Source organism: Salvelinus alpinus, chromosome 31 (genome assembly GCF_045679555.1).
Source record: "Salvelinus alpinus chromosome 31, SLU_Salpinus.1, whole genome shotgun sequence".
Lineage (NCBI taxonomy): Eukaryota > Metazoa > Chordata > Actinopteri > Salmoniformes > Salmonidae > Salvelinus > Salvelinus alpinus.
In genome coordinates, this window is record NC_092116.1 from 4,602,828 (window position 1) to 4,624,834 (window position 22,007).

General features: G+C 41.8%; 1 protein-coding gene across 3 annotated transcripts in view; it reads left to right on the plus strand.

The window, feature by feature from the left end:
• Nucleotides 1–22,007, plus strand: part of LOC139561312 (TBC1 domain family member 14-like) — an 85,825-nt gene that overhangs the window by 13,263 nt on the left and 50,555 nt on the right. Inside the window, exon 1 of one of the 3 annotated variants that reach the window (XM_071378325.1) lies at nucleotides 20,114–20,209. The exons of the other annotated variants lie outside the window; for them this stretch is intronic. Within the exon in view, the coding sequence (XP_071234426.1) occupies nucleotides 20,208–20,209 (2 nt within the window). The 5' untranslated portion in view covers nucleotides 20,114–20,207. Of the gene's footprint in view, nucleotides 1–20,113; nucleotides 20,210–22,007 lie in introns of those variants that run through there. 3 annotated transcript variants of the gene reach the window in all.

The following is a 22,007-nucleotide window of genomic DNA, read 5'->3' on the forward strand; positions in this document are numbered from 1 at the left end:
CCAGTTTATGAATAAACCTGTGTTCTGACCTGCACACCTAGAGTCCGTCTCTTTTCCCTTTATGACCCAGCCGGGTCATTACAATATATATATATATATATATATATATATATATATATATATATATATATAATCAAAAATAAATATAAACATCTTGGCATTAAATGGAGTCGGGAATGAATAAGTGTCCGGTGTTAGCTATAGAGGCAATGCTTCTAAAATGTCTTTGCACTAGATTTGAGATTGTATGCGCTGCAAAAGAAATCCAATATGCACCTTTTACATAGACTGAAACACCGGACTCTTCTAGCGAACAGCGTTCAGATTCCCTTTGCGGTAGCCTACTTAAGCGTTATTTTTTTTTTTTTTAGTGTTGATTAGGAACCGTGTCAATAAACCAATACTTGTGTGCTGGCCCTAGTGATTGGCCCTGTTTGAGAGGTGACAAGCGTTCCTTTACTATAGAGACTAAACTTGGGGGCATGTGTTAAGAAAAACGTTATAGATAATTATCTCCATATCTCCAATTATCTCTGTGCTAATTCCACAAAACACGTATTTCATATGTTCTGTACTTATCAGTATGAATATTTTATTTATGTTTTGTAAATACATTTTTAGAGGACTGAACTGAACTCGGTGTGATTCATAATGTTTGTCTAAGCGCATGTGCGCATGAAAAAAAGTAAGCGTACAGTAGGTCCCATGCAATAAGAAAATTAGCGGGTAATTTTGCAAATGATTGTTATTGCAGCTAGTCAGTAAAGCTATGTCAGATGGTGAGAGTGAGGAGACTGCGGGAAACAGACAGAGCAGCAGTAACCCCGACCCGCAAAAAAAGCAGAGTACACACGCCTCAGAAGTTCCATTCCTAAATGGAACGCTGTCAGTAAAGTATTCCAACCTTATATAGACTTGATTTGGTACAATTCTATAATTGTGATCCGACTCACAAACAGCGCTCGCACGAGCGTGGGGGGGGACCCCAATTTGGCACATGCTATGCACACGAGTTGAATCTCCAATTTGCCACGTGCGTCTGCTACTCTAAAAAGTTGGACGGGTTGGCACGTCTGAGTGTGTATGTTTTGGCTTCGTGTATTTCGGGATCTTAGAGGGGACGTTATAGTTTCCTCTGTAGTAAAACCCACACACCTTCTCACACGTCATCCTGTGATACCATCTTTTGACACAGAGACACACAAAAAGTGCATATACACACCAGGGTTTCTGTGATTTTAATTGGACATTTGAGAAATTTACTGGTCATCCATATGCATTGGGTGCGTAACCCATTAGGGCGTCCGCCCACGCAGCCAGCAGGATCAATTAACAAGGGTTATTGGCCAAATGAGCCACATTTACAGGCCTTTAACAGCCTATAACAAATTTGAAAGACACTATTCCTGTTTCGATTAGGGTTGAATATTTTGCTGGTGTCTTACAAATGTTCCATCCCGAGATTAAATCACTTTTCTGCCTGGTAACACGGTATTTCTCTGCAAAACCGGAAGTGTAATTCAAAGCATTAAAAAGCATAGAAATAGGCCTATGTCTGGATACTAAATGAGCCTGATGATACATTTAATGCGTTTCATGAGCCCTATATGAAAGACATTTGAATGATTCCAAGCCCAAATGATTGTGCCGCTATTCAGTACATATACACTACAAAAGTATGTGGACACCTGCTCGTCAAACATCTCATTCCAAAATCATGGGCATTAATATGGAGTAGGTCCCCCCTTTGCTGCTATAACAGCCTCCACTCTTCTGGGAAGGCTTTCCACTAGATGGTAGAACATTGCTGCGTGGACTTACTTCCATTCAGCCTCGAGCATTAGTGCGGTCCGGCACGGATGTTGGGTGTTTAGGCCTGGCTCGCAGTCGGTGTTCCAATTAATCCCAAAAGTGTTCGATGGGGTTGAGGTCAGGGCTCTGTGCAGGCCAGTCAAGTTCTTCCCCACAGATCTCGACAAACCATTTCTGTATGGACACAATAACAGCACTTACAGTTGGCTCTAGCAGGGCAGATATTTGACGAACTGACTTGTTGGAAAGGTTGCATCCTATGACAGTACCATGTTGAAAATCACTGAGTTCTTCAGTATAGGCCATTCTACTTCCAACGTTTCTCTATGGACCTTTCAGCAACGGGTGTGGCTGAAATAGCCAAATTCCCTACCTTGAATGGTTGTCCACATACTATTGGCCATGTAGTGTATGATATCGGCTACAGCACATTACAGTAGGTAAAACAGAAAAGCCCGTAGATGTAGCTAGCTATATGCTCTCTTGGTTAAATCAATTCAACTAGCTCCAGTAGGCTAATCTTTTTGAGTGTGGACCTTATTACTGTATTGTATTATATGGACTGGAATTATGCACATCGTTCAAACCATAAAACCGGGAGAGAAAATTCTGGTGCAGTAGGGCTGGGCGATATACCGTATTTTACGATATACTGGTATTCATGCGCTGACTGGTTTGGGTTTTAATTTACCTTCTAGATCGGTATGTAAATGTTTGGTTTGTTAAATGTAATACGCCATGTGTAACCTCCTTTTTTATAGTTTACTTCGCTACTTCAGTCTGCTTTCTCTCCCTCTCTCTCCATGCCCCTTTCCACACAGGCCTAGCCCCACCCCCTGTCAATCACTCAAGGAGCACATTTGTTGTTCCTCGACCAAGAGACACTTGCGTACAGTCTGCATGGTCAATGCAGCACATGCAACAACGTTGTTTTCACTTGGCTTCTTAGGATAAATCCACTAGTGGTCTATAATTACACTATTAGTTTGTGTTTCTTACCTCTGCAAACAGCTAGTTTGTATTTTCTTAGCAAGTTTAGCCTAAATCTTGCTCGCCTTTTAATGCTAATCACTAGTTAGCTAACTAGCTAATAAATGTACTGAGTCAGAGCAAACGTTATTAGCTATATAGCGGGATAATACCAGTGATGGTGGATACCTAAATCGGCATGTTTGTGCAACAGTATCTTCTAAATCAAAGAGGAATGCGCTAAGCAAAAATGTTAGCTACGTGAAGTAGCTAAGAGAACATTAAATGTAGCCAAAGATTATAGGGGTCCCCTAGGAAACACATTGGTTCCTACCTGGTCACAATAACTCCATGGCATTTTCATTCGTTGTCATGTCAAACAACACTATTCAAAGTGGCCACTATTATATTCTAACTATAGAATTTGAATAATCATTATATTTCCATGATTCCAACAGTTCGCCCAAGTGTTTTACTCTAAATCGCAAGTCAAATCACAATTGTAACATTTGGAGAAAAATAAGGCATAGATTGTTTGCGCATAACGTGCCGCTCTACGTGGCAGTCTGGAAATGATCGCAAATGAGATATTGAGCAATTCAACCAAAAATTATTTAACAGTATTAAACAATAAGAATGGAGAAAGACCCATTAAAATTACTTAATGTTTGTGTTGCCACCCTAGGGTCACGCACTACTCATACACACCTGGCGCTGACAGAGATCCATCAAATGTATTTATAAAGGCTTTTTTACATCAGCTTGATGTCAAAGTGCAATACAGAAATGCAGCCTAAAACCCCAAACATCAAGCAACGTAGAAGCACGGTGGCTAGGAAAAACTCCCTAGAACGGCAGGAACCTAGAGATGATTCAGGCTCTGAGGAGTGGCGGCCTCTTCTGGTTGTGCCGGGTGGAGATTATAACAGTACATGGCCAAGATGTTCAAACGTTCACAGATGACCAGCAGTGTCAAATAATAATAATCACAGTACTTGTAGATGGTGCAAGAGGTCAGCACCTCAGGAGTGGCTTTTCATAGCCGATCATTCAGAGTTTGAAACAGCAGGTGCGGTAGCGAGTCGAAAACAGCAGGTACAGGACAAGGTAGCATGTCCGGTGAACAGGTCAGGGTTCCATAGCCGCATGCAGAACAGTTGAAACTGGAGAAGAGCTTTGTTTCTTGGGACCTAGAACTAGCATCTCTGTTTTGTCCGAGTTTAAAAGTAAAACATTTGCCGCCATCCACTTATGTCTTCCAGGGAGGGCAATTTTGTGGCTTCACCATGTTTCATTGAAATGTACAACTGTGTATCGTCCGCGTAGCAGTGAAAGTTAACATTATATTTCGATTAATATATAGTGAAAACAATAGAGGTCCTAAAACGGAACTTTGAGGAACACCAAAACTTAGTTGATTTGTCAGAGGACAAATCATCCACCGAGACAAACTGATATTTTTCCGACAGATAAGATCTAAACCAGGCCAGAACTTTTCCGTGTACACCAATTTGGGTTTCCAATCTCTCCAAAAGAATGTGGTGATCGATGGTATCAAAGCAGCACTAAGGTCTAGGAGCACGAGGACAGATGCAGTGCCTTGATCTGACACCATTTAAAAGGTCATTTACCACCTTCACGAGTGAGGTCTCAGTACTATGATGGGGTCTAAAACCAGACTGAAGCGTTTCGTATACGTTGTTTGACTTCAGGAAGGCAGTGAGTTGCTTTTTCAATTCCTTTGAGAGGAATGGGAGATTTGATATAGCCTGTTTTTAAAATATATTTTTTTATGTTTCTCTGTCAAGGTTTGGCTTTTTCAAGAGAGGCTTTATTACTGCCACTTTTAGTGAGTTTGGTACACATCCGGAGGATAGGAAGGCAGTTATTATGTCCAACATAGGAGTGCCAAGCACAGGAAGCAGCTCTTTCAGTAGTTTAGTTGGAATAGGGTCCAGTATGCAGCTTGGAGGTTTAGAGACCATTACTATTTTCATCAATGTGTCGAGATATAGTATATAAAATTGGTTGTCTCGCTTCGAGTCCTTAGGAAAGTATGCAGTGTATTTATTTTTTTATGTATTATTTCTTACAAGCATTTCGATACACTCACATTAACATCTGCTAACTATGTGAATGTGACCAATGAAATGTTGATTTGAAGCAAATTTAGAACTTTTATGATTCAAAAACATAAAGTATTGTCAAATAACATCATACCGTCTCAAAACATTTTTTATACTGTGATATGATATTTTGGCCATATTGCCCAGCCCTAACATGCGGCCTACAAAGTTACAAGTATAGCCTAGCGAATTAGCCTCTCTTCACGAAGATTGAATGGTTTTGGGTCTGCATAAATAACTGCATTAGCCTACCGCCATCACACGTTTGCTCTGCTTTCCAACTACCCTTTGAGTTATCAGCAAACAAGAGCTTGCGTCCCTCTTTGAATAGTCTATTGGTATAAGAAATGCTATAAAAATAAAGTCCAGCAAGCTTTTGTAGTATAGCTTTTCCTACATGGGACTCCAAGAGCTAAGGAGCGTTTTTAAGGAGGCCAGCGGAGCACAGGTGTGTGCGTATTGCGCTAGAGACGGAGGCTGTAAGTTAGATGCTTATTATGCATAACCGATCATTAATTAGCTAAGTATAAGTCTAATACTGCATTTAATTTATTATTTGAAAGGGGTAGGGTAGGACATCTCTCATGTATTCTGAAAGTATTCAGACACCTTCACTTTTTCCACATTTTGTTACATTACAGCCTTATTCTAAAATGGATAAACATTTTCCTCATCAATCTACACAGACAATACCCACTAATGACAAAGCGAGAACAGGTTTTTCAAAGTTCTTGCAAATGTATTACAAATAAAAAAACATACCTTATTTACTTAAGTATTCAGACCCATTGCTCAGGTGCATGCTGTTTCCATTGATCATCCTTGATGTTTTTACAGCTTGATTGGAGTCTACCTGTGGTAAATTCAATTGATTGGACATGATTTTGTAAGGCACACATCTGTCTATATAAGGTCCCACAGTTGACAGTGCATGTCAGAGCAAAAACCAAGCCACGAGGACGAAGGAATTGTCCTTCGCGCTCCGAGACAGGATTGTGTTGAGGCACAGATCTGGGGAAGGGTACCAATTGTTTTTTGCAGCATTGAAGGTCCCCAAGAACACACTGGCCTCCATTCTTAAATGGAGAAGTTTGGAATCACCAAGACTCTTCTTAGAACTGAAGCCCGCTCCATCTGTGCAGAGGTAATTTAAAATACCGTACCCACTGGGTCTCTATTTTTAACTGCTATGCAGCCAGGGCACTTCAATTGTAAATTACCTCAATCAGAAACAATATTGTTGCTTTGATCACATCAAAAGATATCCTCCTCAGAATCTCCAAAATACAACCGCCACAGAACGACTTTGTTTGGACGTCGTAAAGGACCATTCGCCGAAACTGAAAAGATATATGGCTATCTAACATCCTCCTTTTCCACGTGGACGGAGACTTGCTGGGATTTTATACAAGGAATCTGCTTCCTGAAAAAAGCTTCTCTCAAGTGGGTGTGACACCTACTTTTGTTGCATGTTGCACTGCTGCTTGGATTCCACCTGGCGATCTGTAAACCGTCTGCCCTGGCCTGTCTCCCCCTGTCTGGTACAGGTACCCTCGCCACACTCCTCACCAGCACTGTTGGGGCGAGTGGCTCTGAACTTACAATGGCTAGCCCCAAGTTGTTATATATTTTTTCTTGTGCTTTATGCTATTTGCCTCATGACTCCTGCGTGCTTTGTTGACTATGAACTTGTTTGTTTACCCTACTGTTTGACAGACTGTTTGTTCCCACATTTGGGACTCTGACTCTCTATATTCATGTTACCTGATGAAATTGGTTGAAGTCCTAGTTTGTAGTGGTTATTGCCAGTAGATTGCAGAGGGGTTCACATACAGTTCAGGGCGCTGTTTCGCTCTGATGCTTTCTCCTGTGAGATACATAATGGCGGACGAATAATACGAATGCTGTTATTTTATCTAAAACATCAGGTGTACGCCGACCCCAGCTAAGTAACTCATGCAAAGAGTTAAAGCGCAATTATGTGTTTTATCCTCCAGTACTTTGCTATGATTGTCAGTTATGTAGCTGCTCTTCTGATAATCTCAGTGCGTCCTTGCTGGGATGACACAATCAGTCTACTACCGGGGAATATCAACACCAAACACATTGGTTCACCGGTCCACGGGAGCGGACAGTACACAGCATACCATAATGTTCTGAATAATAGCCAAGTCTACCTCGCTCCCTATTCCACTGAACCGCTTAGGCGTAACAAACACAAGTCCAACATTTATCGGAAACTGTTAAACTACCTGTTCACTACCCTCCTGCTCTCCGGGGATGTGCAACTCAATCCTGGGCCTAACATCACCGAGCCAGCGATACTCACCGGAGTGGAAAGCAGAGGATGGCCTCGTCCACTGATCGTCGCCGCTGTGGAAGTGGGTGAGTGCTATGGTCCCATGGTTTCTCTCGACTCACCCTGCTCCAGGATAGATTTTGACTCTTCAAACATACCCAAGTCGCTATATGCGATCCCTGACTCTACTTCTGGTACGTAAGCTGTTTTAATTAGTTCCCCGCATCCAGTGCAGGCAGGAGGGATTGTTAATTGCGCTACCGAACTGCCCCTAATCAAAACAAAACAAAATGGCCTAAACCCAGCCGTCAGAAAACACAGAAAATGTAACTTTCTTCAATGTGTCAATCACTCTCGAGTCATCTGGGACCCACGAGCTAAGCTCAAGGGACTACTAGGGGGGCACTTGAACATTCGTAGTGTCATTCCAAAAAGTGATCAAATTCAACATCTACTCAGACTCCAACCAAGAGACATGGCTCCATAAAAACTCCATATGCTGCTTTGATTGTGCCTGGCTACAATGTTTTCAGGAGAGACAGGATTGATGTAAACAAATTGAGTGGTCATGTGATAATTAACTAGAATGTATTGGCCTGAACATTACACTGTCTCCCCAAATGTCTTTTACCCTTATTGGAATGTATAGGCCACCTTCCACCACAAGTATTTTTTGATCAGTTTAATAACATGCTTAGGGAATGTGATTTTGGGAAAGAGGTCATCTTAATGGGAGATTTTAATATTAATTATGAAGACAAGTCTTATAGGAAAACCCTCAAACGGATCACCAATACCTTTGACATTACACAGCTAGTTAAAGGGCCAACCAGGGTGACTTGTTGCTCTAAAACACAGATTGATTTGGTGTTCAGTAATAAACCAGAGGGAGCGACTAAATCATTCAATATGGTTACTGGGCTATCTGATCATAATCTGACACTTATAGCCAGAAAGCTGTCTAAGAGCAGGTTTAACCTCTCTACTGTTAGAAAGCCGGATCAACTAAGAATACCTAAGAGTAAATTAAACTATTTTGAAAACGCAATTTTACCTTTCTCTCCCAGGGGTTCCGCTAGCGGAACACCCACAACATTCCGCTGAAAAGGCAGCGCGCGAAATTCAAAAATATTTTTTTGAAATATGTAACTTTCACACATTAACAAGTCCAATACAGCAAGTGAAAGATAAACAACTTGTTAATCTACCCATCGTGTCCGATTTTTTAAATGTTTTACAGCGAAAACACAACATATATTTGTTAGATCACCACCAAATCCAAAAAACACACAGCCATTTTTCCCAAAGATAGTCACAAAAGCAGAAATAGAGATAAAATTAATCACTAACCTTTGATAATCTTCATCAGATGACACTCATAGGACATCATGTTACACAATACATTTATGTTTTGTTCGATAATGTGCATATTTATATCCAGAAATCTCGGTTTACATTGGCGCCATGTTCAGAAATGCCTCCAAAATATCCGGAGTAATTACAGAGAGCCACGTCAAATAACAGAAATACTCATCATAAACTTTGATGATAGATACATGTTTTACATGTAATTAAAGATACACGTGTTCTTAATGCAACTGCTGTGTCAGATTTTTTTTATTTTTGCGGGAAAAAGCACACCATGCAATAATCTGAGACGGCGCTCAGAAATACACAACATTTCTCCACCATGTTGGAGTCAACAGAAATACGAAATTACATCATAAATATTCCCTTACCTTTGATGATCTTTCATCAGAATGCAGTGCCAGGAATCCTAGTTCCACAATAAATCGTTGTTTTGTTCGATAATGTCCATTAGTAGTGTCCAATTAGCTACTTTTGCGAGCACGTTTAGTTCACATGTCCAAACGCTGGCACCGGTCCAGGCGAACTCGGACGAAAACTTCAAAAAGTTATATTCCAGGTCGAATAAACTGGTCAAATTAAGTAGAGAATCAATCTTCAGGATGTTGTTATCATATATATCCAAAAACGTTCCAACCGGAGCATTCGTTTTTGTCTACAGAGTAATGGAACACATGGCCATATCATGACTAGTGCGCGTGACCAGGAACTAGCATTCTGCCAGACCACTGACTCAAATAGCTGCCATCCGGCCCCACATCACACTAGAGGCTTCATTCCACGTTCTACTGACTGTTGACATCTTGTGGAAGGAGTAGGAAGTGCGAACAGATCCATATCTTACTGGGATGTGAATACACAATGAGTTTAACATCAACCAGCCCCAGAATTTCCACTTCCTGTTTGGAAGTTTGCCTGCCATATGAGTTCTGTTATACTCACAGACATAATTCAAACAGTTTTAGAAACTTCAGAGTGTTTTCTATCCAATAGTAATAATAATATGCATATATTAGCATCTGGGACAGAGTAGGAGGCACTCCACAGAAACGGCCAACTGCTTTCTTCCGGAAAATATGAAGTGCAAGATGGACAAAGGGGGTGTTGTTGGGGCTGTGTTTCTGGACCTAATGAATGCTTTTGATACTGTTAACCATGAGATTCTCATCACAAAATTGTCCATGTTCAACTTTTCCCCCGATGCCTTGAGATGGATGAAATCATACCTTGAAGGCAGAACTCAGTGTGTCAGCGTGAGCAATGAATGAGCTGTCGCCCACTCTTAGCTATGATGTGGGCGTGCCCCAAGGGTCAATACTGGGGCCCCTCCTGTTCAGCCTGTACATTAATGATCTGCCTTCTGTCTGTACTGGGTCTGAAGTTCAAATGTATGCCGATAATACAGTGATATATGTGCATGCAAAGAGCAAACAACAAGCTGCACAAGAACTCACTACTGTAATGGTCCAGGTTACAAAGTGGCTCAGTGACTCGTGTTTGCATCTCAATGTGAAAAAAACTGTTCGCATGTTCTTCACAAAGAGGGCAACAGATGCTACTGAGCCAGATGTCTAGGTGTCAGGGGAGAAGCTCCAGGTGGTATCTGATTTTAAGTACCTTGGCATCATACTTGATTCCAATCTCTCTTTTAAAAAGCATGTGAAACAGGTCATTCAAATTCAACCTAGCTAATTTCCGATTTATACGAAATTGTTTGACTACAGAGGTAGCAAAACTGTACTTCAAATCTATGATACTCCCCCACTTAACATACTACTTGACTAGTTGGGCCCAAGCTTGCTGTACAACATTATTAAAACCCATTCAGTCTGTCTACAAACAGACTCTCAAAGTGCTTGATAGGAAGCCCAATAGCCATCATCACTGTTACATCCTCAGAAAGCATGAGCTCCTGAGTTGGGAAAATCTTGTGCAATACACCGACGCATGTCTTGTATTCAAGATCCTAAATGGCCTGTCTCCCCCTCCACTCAGTATTTTTGTTAAACAGAAAACCCAAACATATGGCAGCAGATCCACAAGGTCTGCCATGAGAGGTGACTGTATAGTTCCCTTAATAAGGAAAAGTACCTTTAGTAAATCCGCTTTCTCTGTGAGAGCTTCCCATGTCTGGAATACACTGCCATCAGACACACACAACTGCACCACATATCACACTTTCACAAAATGCATGAAGACATGGCTAAAGGTCAATCAGATTTGGGAACATAATCCCTAGCTGTGTATTGCCGCTTTCCATGTTGTCTGTAGCTTGTGAGGTGTGGAAACACTTTGTTGCTTTGTTTTGTCTTGCTGCTTTCTGTTCTATGTTGCTCTGTCTGTATGCTACGTCTTGCTTGTCCTATGTTGCTCTGCGTGTGCTCACTGCTCAATGATTGTCTAAATTGTAATTGTTTTTAATAACCTGCCCAGGGACTGCGGTTGAAAATTAGCCGGCTGGCTAAAACCGTCACTTTTACTGAAACGTTGATTAATGTGCACTGTCCCTGTAAAAAATAAAATAAACTCAAATTGATGGACAATAGGATCTTGTTGCCATCTAATGGACATTCAAATGTTATAAATCAACACTGCACAGCTCTCCCTGTCCTCTGCTGTGCCCTGATTGTATTACTGCTGATTATATCTGGAAATGTTTATGTTCACCCTGGCCCATCTACTGTTGCTAGCCCCAATTCTGATTTGTGCTCTGATATCTGCTTCACTGATTTCTGCCCTCGTAAAAGCCTGGGTTTTCTGCATGTTAACACTAGAAGCTAGACCCTTTTATTATTTAAGGTTGCTGCCCTTATCATCGCCATGCCTATCTCAGACCTTTTTCAACCTGTCTCCTCTCTGGGGAGGTTCGCATTTGCATGGAAGGCACACACTGTGCATTCTTTATTTAAAGGGGGAGATCAAGCCGATCCTAACTGTTATAGGCCGATTTCTATTTTGTTGGAAAGATGTGTCAATAATCAACTGACTGGCTTTCTTGAGGTCAATAGTATTCTCTTGGGTAACCAATCTGGTTTCAGCTCAGGTTATGGATGTGTCACTGCAATCTTAAAAGGTCCTCAATGATGTCACCATTGCCCTTGATTCTAAGCAATGTTGTGATGCTATTTTTATTGACTTGGCCAAAGCTTTTGATACGGTAGACCATTCCATTCTTGTGAGCTGGCTAAGGAGTAATGGTGTCGGAGGAGTCTTTGGCCTGGTTTGCTAACTACCTCAGAGTGCAGTGTGTAAAGTCAGAACATCTGCTTTCTCAGTCACAGCCTGTCACCAAGGGAGTACCCCAAGGCTTGATCCTAGGTCCCACTCTCTTCTCAATTTACATCAACAACATAGCTCAAGCAGTAGGAAGCTCTCTCATCCATTTATATGCAGATGATTGTATTATACTCAGCTGGCCTCTCCCTGGATTCTGTGTTAAAAGCTATTCAACAAAGCTTTCTTAGTGTCCAAGCTTTCTCTACCCATAACCTTATTCTGAACACCTCCAAAACAAAGGTGATGTCGTTTGGTAAGAAGAATGACCTTCTCCCCATCGGTGTGATTACTATCTCTTTGAGGGTTAGATTCAGATGACCATGCTAGACTACGGAGACGTATTTTATAGGTTGTCAGGTAAGGGTGCTCTCGAGCGGCTAGATGTTCTTTACCATTCGGCCATCAGATTTGCCACCACTGCTCCTTATAGGACACATCACTGCACTCTATACCCGTCGCAAGACCCACTGGTTGATGCTTATTTATAAAGCCCTCTTAGGCCTCACTTCCCCCTATCTGAGATATCTACTGCAGCCCTCATCCTCCACATACAACACCCGTTCTGACAGTCACATTGTGTTAAAGGTCCCCAAAGCACACACATCCCTGGGTTGCTCCTCTTTTCAGTTCACTGCAGCTAGCGACTGGAATGAGCTGCAACAAACACTCACACTGGACAGTTATCTACATTTCTTCATGCAAAGACTCAATCATGGACACTTACTGACAGTTGTGGCTGTTTCACGTGATGTATTGTTGTCTCTACCTTCTTGCCCTTTGTGCTGTTGTCTGTGCCCATTTAATATTTGTACCATGTTGTTGTCATGCTGTGTTGTCTTATTTCTCTCTTTTATGTATTGTTGTGGTGTGTCTCTTGTCGTGATGTATGTTTTGTCAAATTTTAATCCCAGCCCACGCAGGAGACCTTTTGGTAGGCCGTCATTGAATATAAGAATTTGTTCTTAACTGACTTGCCTAGTTAAACTAAATAAACTGATCAATTGGGGGAGAAGGGCCTTGGTCAGGCAGGTGACCAAGAAACCAATGTTCACTCTGACAGAGCTCCAGAGTTCCTCTGTGAAGATGGGACAACCTTCCAGAAGGACAACCATCTCTGCAGCACTCCACCAATCAGGCCTTTTATGGTGTTGTTGCCAAATGGAAGCCCCTCCTCAGTAAAAGGCACATGACAGCCCACTGAGTTTGCCAAAACGCACCTAAAGGACTCTGACCATGGGAAACAAGTTTTTCTGGTCTGATGAAACCAAGATTGAACTCTTTGGATGGAATGCCAAGCTTCACGTTTGGAGGAAACCAGGCACCGCTCATCACATGGCCAATACCATCCCTACGGTGAAGCATGGTGGTGGCAGCATCATGCTGTGGGGAAGTATTTCAGCGGCAGGGACAGGGAGACTGGTCAGGATCAGGGGAAACATGAACGGAGCAAAGTACTGAGATATCCATGATGAAAACAACATGCTCCAGAGCGCTCAGGATGTCAGACTGGGGTGAAGGATCACCTTTCAACAGGACAACAACCCTAAGCACACAGCCAAGACAACGCATTGGCTTTGGGACAAGTCTTTGAATGTCCTTGAGTGACTCAGCCAGAGCCTGGACTTGAACCCGATCAAAAAATCTCTGGAGAGATCTGAAAATAGCTGTGCAACAACGCTTTCCATCCAACCTGACAGAGCTTGATAGGATCTGCAGATAAGAATGGGAGAAACTCCCCAACTACAGGTCAACAAAGTATAGAGTTAAGGTTCTGAATTCTTTAGTAATATGATTGTGATATTTCAGTTTTTGCTTTGTCATAATGGGGTGTGTGTAGATTGAGGGAGACAAACTATTTAATCCATTTCAGAATAATGCTGTAACAAAATGTGGAAAAAGTGAGGGTCTGAATACTTTCCTAATGCACTGTATAGGGCTATATATCAATCAACAACAGGATTATCTAGTTTGGATTCAATTTGAATGGAGTTGATGGAGAGAGAGACAGTGCTCGCTCGTGCACTGATTTTTAAAGTAATGATTTTCGACCGATTTTCGGCAGTTAAAAAAAAAAAAATACATCTTTACAATAAAACAAAATAAGGTGACCCCCGAAAGCCAGATGGAGATGGGTGAATTAGACGCGCGTTCTGTCTCTTATGTTACGGTAGCGTAGACTAGGTCTACCTGTCAACAAAAAAAAGAAAAGTTCCCGTGATGAGTTTTACATGCGTTGTGAACTGCGCTCCATACTTTGATGGTCTTTGTCTTCCCACCCTGATTGATGATTCATCATGCAGAGGCTGTAGAGAATCCAGATGTAGACATGGCATATCATTGAACAGTTCCATTTCAAACCATGCTAGTCATATAAATAATTGACTGGTTTCTCGCTGTTATTTATCCTGGGAAAAGGGAGTGGGTTTGGGAGGTAAATCTTGGGAACTGGGTTCCCACCATTCAACCCTAGTTTCGATGTATAGCATATGCGAAACTGTATGGCCTATTATTTAATTTGTTTTTACTTCCCTTGAACATTTGTCCACCTCACTGTTCAGCTATCGGAGATTTGAGCACTAAATGCATCCGGGCGCTGCACACGTAGACCCATGGGCTTAGCCGTCCACTGTATGATATTACTATTTTAAAAAAGGAATAGAGGCATAGCCCCAGAGAACGATCGAGAAATGCCGGCCGCATGCTAAAACACCGACATGCATTTCTTAATTTTTTTCAGATAGGTACTGCGTTCACAAAACCGACATGGGCGTACATTTTCGATCAGAATGTTTATAAAGATAAGCATTATATTGTTCGATTTATAGGAGTAACTCTGGTAGGCCTCAAACATTCTTCCTCGCCTCAAGTGAGTCTGTTGGAGCGCCGGTGTGCACTGCCTTCATATCATAGGCCTGCAGTAGAATAGGCTAATAACCACACCAAATGTTTCTAAACTTTTATAAGGGTAATATCAAAGGTAAGTCTTAAACTAAAGATGGATCGAACCTAATTTGGCCAACGAAAATGTCTCAACAGAATGAAACACGTTTTGCATATTTAACGGGATTAGATTAATAAATAGGCCTACAATGATATACAATAATAATTGTGATAAAACCAATGATTCTAAATACCAAAAATAAATACTAAGTTCCAAAATTGCGTCCTACCTGAATAGCGAGTTGCACAGTAGTCTGCATTTGGCCGTGACAACATTCTTCTCATCTTTGTCCACTACTAGGGATGTGCATCGTTCCCTTTTCAAGACAATTTGATACACGTATCTAGATACATGGGCTCTGATACGATACAGGAACAATATGTTTTAGTTTGAAAATGTCACAGCACTTTTTTATACGCCCAATCAGTGCACAACAATTCTAAATGCCATTGTATATTAACATTTTGTTTTTGGGCCACGTTTTAAAAAGGGCTATTTTTTTAATTTTCTCAACTGGTAATTGAAGTGTGCCATTCAAATGCATAGGCATGGAAGGCAGGTTTCATCAGCGTTTCACACACCAATTTGCAATTTGGTGGAGGGGGTATGCATTTTTAAAACATAGCTACGACATCGGTGCCCGGGGAACAGTGGGATAACGATCTTGCACAGGGGCAGAACGACAGATTTTTACCTTGTCAGCTCGGGATTCGATCCAGCAACCTTTCGGTTTACAGCCCCCCCACACCTCTCTGATTCAGAGGGGTTGGGTTAAATGCGGAAGACACATTTCAGTTGAATGCATTCAGTTGTACAACTGACTAGGAATCCCCGTTTTTAAATAGGATTTACTACATACTATGAGGCATGTTTTACCTTGCTTCAAAGTAGCCTAGGCAAAATCCGACCGCATCCGTGGAGGCAATTTATTTTATGAAGACTTACAGAGCCCAGTAAAACCAGTAGCCTATGTCTCTCATGTTCTATTGGTTTTCAACTTTCTTTCATTGTCCTGTAGCCAAATGCACATTTTCATGTAGCCTGCTGTCTTGTGCTCATTGTTGCGCTAATAATGTTAAGAAATAGTTTATCAACATTTTAAGCTAAACGTTTTGATCTGTTCCATCAGATTCATTGCTTTAAAAAAAAAAGTTTTTTTTTTATGTAGTGTAGACCTACTGGTTGTATGAATTTGGGATCTATTGTCCCACAACTGTCTGTTTGGGCTATTTCTTTCTCAACAAGCTGACCAATAAAATAGGTCAGCTTTTCTACTAAAGGGGATAGTAGATTGACATAGGGCTCATAGATGGCGCGTCCATAAGACTAGGGGAAACTAAGCATTCCTCAAGTAAATTGAATTAAATTGGCCAAATTATATAACCTAACTAGTCTACGCCTGTCTATACAGAAATACATGAAATCTTTCAAAAGGCTATTAAGCATGATTTGGCCACAGATGATCATTAGCTTCCCCTAGCCTTAAAAAAATGTAATATTCATAATCGCATTGCCAACAGTCATAAGGAAAGGCTGAGCAATTTGGGCAGTGTGCGTGGCAAATATCAAATGGATGGCTTGGGGGTAAAAACTGTTGAGAAGCCTTTTTGTCCTAGACTTGGCACTCCGGTACCACTTGCCATGCGGTAGTAGAGAGAACAGTCTATGGCTGGGGTGGCTGGGGTCTTTGATAATTTTTAGGGCCTTCCTCTGACACTGTCTGGTGTAGAGGTCCTGGATGGCAGGCAGCTTAGCCCCAGTGATGTACTGGGCCGTACGCACTACCCTCTGTAGTGCCTTGCGGTCAGAGGTCGAGCAATTGCCGTACCAGGCAGTGATGCAACCAGTCAGGATGCTCTCGGTTGCAGCTGTAGAACCTTTTGAGAATCTGAGGACCCATGCCAAATCTTTTTAGTTTCCTGAGGGGAATAGGCTTTGTCGTGCCCTCTTCACAACTGTCTTGGTGTGTTTGGACCATTCTAGTTTGTTGGTGATGTGGACACCAAGGAACTTGAAGCTCTCAACCTGCTCCACTGCAGCCCCGTCGATGAGAATGGAGGCGTACTTGGTCCTCCTTTTCCTGTAGTCCACAATCATCTCCTTAGTCTTGGTTACATTGAGGGATAGGTTGTTATTCTGGCACCACCCGGCCAGGTCTCTGACCTCCTCCCTATAGGCTGTCGTGTCGTTGATCAGGCCTACCACTGTTGTGTTGTCTGCAAACTTAATGATGGTGTTGGAGTCGTGCCTGGCCATGCAGTCGTGGGTGAACAGGGAGTACAGGAGGGGACTGAGCACGCACCCCTGGGGGGCTCCAGTGTTGAGGATCAGCGTGGCAGATGTGTTGCTACCTACCCTCACCACCTGGGGACGGCCTGTCAGGAAGTCCAGTATCCAGTTGCAGAGGGAGGTGTTTAGTCCCAGGATCCTTAGCTTAGTGATGAGCTTTGAGGGTACTATGGTGTTGAACGCTACGCTTTAGTCAATGAATAGCATTCTCACATAAGTATTCCATTTGTCCCGGTGGGAAAGGGCAGTGTGGAGTGCATTAGAGATTGCATCATCTGTGGATCTGTTTGGGCGGTATGCAAATTGGAGTGGGTCTAGGGTTTCTGTGATAATGGTGTTGATGTGAGCCATTACCAGCCTTTCAAAGCACTTCATGGCTACGGACGTGAGTGCTACGGGTCTGTAGTCATTTAGGCAAGTTGCCTTTGTGTTCTTGGGCACAGGGATTATGGTGGTCTGCTTAAAACATGTTGGTATTACAGACTCAATCAGGGACATGTTGAAAATGTCAGTGAAGACACCTGCCAGTTGGTCAGCACATGCCCGGAGCACACGTCCTGGTAATCCGTCTGGCCCCGCAGCCTTGTGAATGCTGACCTGTTTAAAGGTCTTACTCACTTCGGCTACGGAGAGCGTGATCACACAGTCGTCCGGAACAGCTGATGCTCTCATGCATGCCTCAGCGTTGCTTGCCTCAAAGCGAGCATAGAAGTGATTTAGCTCGTCTGGTAGGCTCGTGTCACTGGGCAGCTCGCGGCTGTGCGTCCCTTTTGTAGTCTGTAATAGTTTGCAAGCCCTGCCACATAAGACGAGCGTCGGAGCCGGTGTAGTATGATTCAATCTTGGCCCTGTTTTGACAGGTTCGTCGCAGAGCATAGCAGGATTTCTTGTAATCTTCCATTTGTCAGTGTCAGCGGAGTAGGCTACCCTGTAATTAGTTGTATTAAAAAAGATTCTGCTAATGTCTCCAGTCTTATAACATGTAGTAGAAATGCATGACATGTGTTTTTCACCGTGTAAAGAAGAAATGTATCTGATATAGCCTATAAATGAAATTGTATTAGTCACTTACAGTGAAATGCTTACTTTACAAGTCCTTAACCAACAATTCTTTAAAAAGTTAGGAAGAAAAACACAAGTAGAAAATACAAAAAATATCTTGCATACGTTTGCAAATGAGGTGACGCATGGAATGCTTTATTATAAAGGTGCATTTTTTATGGTGAACGTTTGCTTCCCCGAAATTGAAACTCACGCGCCACCTATGCATAGGCTAGTGATGTTGCTGTTCGTTACTCATCTTGTTGACTGAGGAAAAGTTAATGAATGTTGACAGTTATTCTAGCATCTTCAAATTGTGCAGTAATGACATCCTCATCTTGCATGTTCTGTTAAAAGGAATTACCAGAATCCGAATGCGATTTCTGTCATTCTTAGCACTCGTATCTAAAAGTGACCGTACACTGATTGTTTAAAGCAAACCTACCAAAACTGTTACTGATGGTGAACCTGAGCAATCAGAATAAAATCCATTGTAAGCCCCATTCAGCAGGTATGGCCAGATGATAGTTGTCTCTGGTAGCTTTATTTTATTCCGGTAAAACACCTTACAACAGCCCATAGATAACAATAACCTAGCAAATTACATAGTTTGTCACTCAACTAATAAAGCCTGATATATATATATCTCAAGCCATTTTAGCATTTGAATGCTGAAGGTGCTGCACAGATGTGCAGGACCAGGCTGCCTACCTCGCCTTGGGCACAGTTTGACTAGGCTACTGATATTGCCTGGGGTTGTTTGGCATGCAAAATGACTTGTACACTTGCATTTTAAACATTTTAATCCGGGGGGTGGGGGGGCGATGCGTAGCGGTGAATCGTTAAATCCCTATCTACTACAATATTAAAACTTGTCCATACGGAGGACATTCCCCTTGTATGCTTTTCACTATAGGCATACTTTCTAACTTTCGTTTTACTTAAATGGAAAAAGACCTCCATCCTTGCAATCAACAGTAACCTAGGCCAAGGCTCCTCGCTCCCGCGCTCTCTCTCCTCAGCAGCAGGCACATGCACATAAGACAGTGTGTTACCGACGGTTATGGATGATGACCATTGTGGGAAGAAAAAAAAATTATGTCGAACGAACAGCTGACTGACCACCACACATATAATATAATGAGGGGGTGTGATTTGATGGCCGTGTTTCTCGGGTGTGTCCTAGCCACCACTAAGACACACAGATCTGTCAGTACCTTGGCTGCAGCTGCCCCCCCCCCGCCCCCCACACTCAAACACAACAAACAAATCTCTTGCAGGTTGAGTTCAATAACTACAGGCAGATGTTTGGTGAGATGTATACAGACGGTCATTTTATGTTCTGATTAAACCAGTACAGTTAGCTTTGACACCTGTGGTCACTTCTAACCTTCAAACGTAACATTTGGTGACTAAGATGGCTGAATTTTCCCTGCCACCACCCTCCCTCTGTTCCTCGCTCTGCCTGGTGAGTCCCATGTTCCATGGACTCAGGGATTCAATGTTTTCAAACACACTACCGGTCCAAAGTTTTAGAACACCTACTCATTCAAGGGTTTTTCTTTATTTGTACTATTTTCTACATTGTAGAATAATAGTGAAGACATCAAAACTATGAAATAACACATGGAATCATGTAGTAACCAAAAAAGTGTTAAACAAATCAAAATATATTTAAGATTCTTCAAATAGCCACCCTTTGCCTTGATGACAGCTTTGCACACTTTGGTATTTTCTCAACCAGCTTCACCTTAAATGCTTTTCCAACAGTCTTGAAGGAGTTCCCACATTTGCTGAGCACTTGTTGGCTGCTTTTCCTTCACTCTGCGGCCGACTCATCCCAAACCATTTCAATTTAACACTTTTTTTGCTTACTACATGATTGAACTCAAATGTTTTGACCTTTTTGACCAGGTCCAATGTCACCAACCTGATGAAGGTGTCCTTCCTGTTCCATTTATAGGAATGCTCACAGCGAGGGTATGTCTGCGTGATGAATGCTGCCTTGCTGGTCTTCTCTATGGTGAATGTTCGGCTGCAAAGTGGACATCTCTAGAACAACTGCAGCAGGCAATCCTCGTAAACAATGTACTTCCTCATCTTATGTGGTGGTGATGACTGGGAGGGCCTGTGACAGAGTGATATAATAGACAGCCAAGTGGTAAATTGCATTTTGTTATAAAGAACGGACGAAGCTTTTTGATGATGTACTGCACAACCAAATTGACTCTGGTGCTTGGTTTGGTAATTAACCTACTAGTTTATCACACTGGGTGTTTGTTTTTATGCAACTTCTCATCACACACATTACCGTTGATGAAGCCATTCGTGTCATCAGGGCAGTTCAAGCTCATTTTAGGTTGTCACTAGTTACCAAGTCATCAACCTGCCTATTTCTACAATTTATCTTCTTAAAATGTGATTTTAAACCTAACCTAACTGGTAATTTTGACTAACCTTAAATTAAGATCAAAAAGCAATTTAAATTTTTTTTCATGAATGTTTATGATATAGCCAGACTGTGGGCTGTGGTAACTAGTGAAAACCCTAATTCTATGCTTTACAGATGTAGACTAACTTTAGCTCCAGATTGGATTAGATTGGCTTGCTTGCCTTGCTGGCGTTATCAAATGATAGTCACATAACCAACAGTATCTAGACCAGTGGTCACCAACATTTTCCGAATCAAAATCACTTTTGCAGTCAAAAAGCAAGCTGAGACCTGTGTCAGATTTCAAAAAAACTTTACGTAAAAAGGACACCATGCAATAATCTGAGACGGCGCTCAAAAATAACAATTTCTCCTCTGTTGGAGTCAACAGAAATACGAAATTACATCATAAATATTCCCTTACCTTTGATCATCTTCTTCAGAATGCACTCCCAGGAATCCTAGTTTTTTTTTTTTTTTCGATAATGTCCATTACTTATGTCTAAGTAGCTACTTTTGCTAGCATGTTTAGTGCACATGCCCAAACGCTCGCGCAGATGCAGGCGAACTCGGACGAGATCTTCAAAAAGTTATATAACAGGTCGAATAAACTGGTCAAACTAAGTAGAGAATCAATCTTCAGGATGTTGTTATCATATATATCCAATAACGTTCCAACCGGAGCATTCCTTCATGTCTGTAGAAGTTATGGAACGCAAGGCGATATCATGAGGAAAGCGCATGACCAGGAACTGGCATTCTGCCAGACCAATGACTGAAACACCTCCCATCCGGCCCCACATCACACTAGATGCTTCATTCCACGTTCTACAGACTGTTGACATCTAGTGAAAGACGTAGGAAGTGCAAACAGATCCATATCTTACAGGGAATTGAATAGGCGATGAGTTGAATATTGACAGTCTCAGAATTCTCACTTCCTGTTTTGATTTTTTCCTCAGGTTTTTGCCTGCCATATGAGTTCTGTTATACTCACAGACATCATTCAAACAGTTTTAGAAACTTCAGAGTGTTTTCTATCCAATAGTAATAATAATATGCATATATTAGCATCTGGGACAGAGTAGGAGGCAGTTCACTATGGGCACGCAATTCATCCAAAAGTGAAAATGCTGCCCCCTATCATAAAGAAGTTAAGTGACACAAAATCGCAATGTTAATGAATTTTAAAATGTGTGTTACAGTAAAGGGATGTGAATACTTTCTGAAGACACTATAATGTTAGCTAAACGGTTAGCATCACCATTTGCCAGTTAGCACAACATGGCTAGCCTGTAGCTGGCTAGCTTGCCTCGCTAGCATTATCAAATGGTAATGTTACATAACCAGCAGTATCTAGACAATACACAATACACACGTATGAGGTACGACCTAAGTACATTTTAATGAGGTAGCTACGCTAATGTTAGCTAGCCTGCCTCACTTTGACATCAT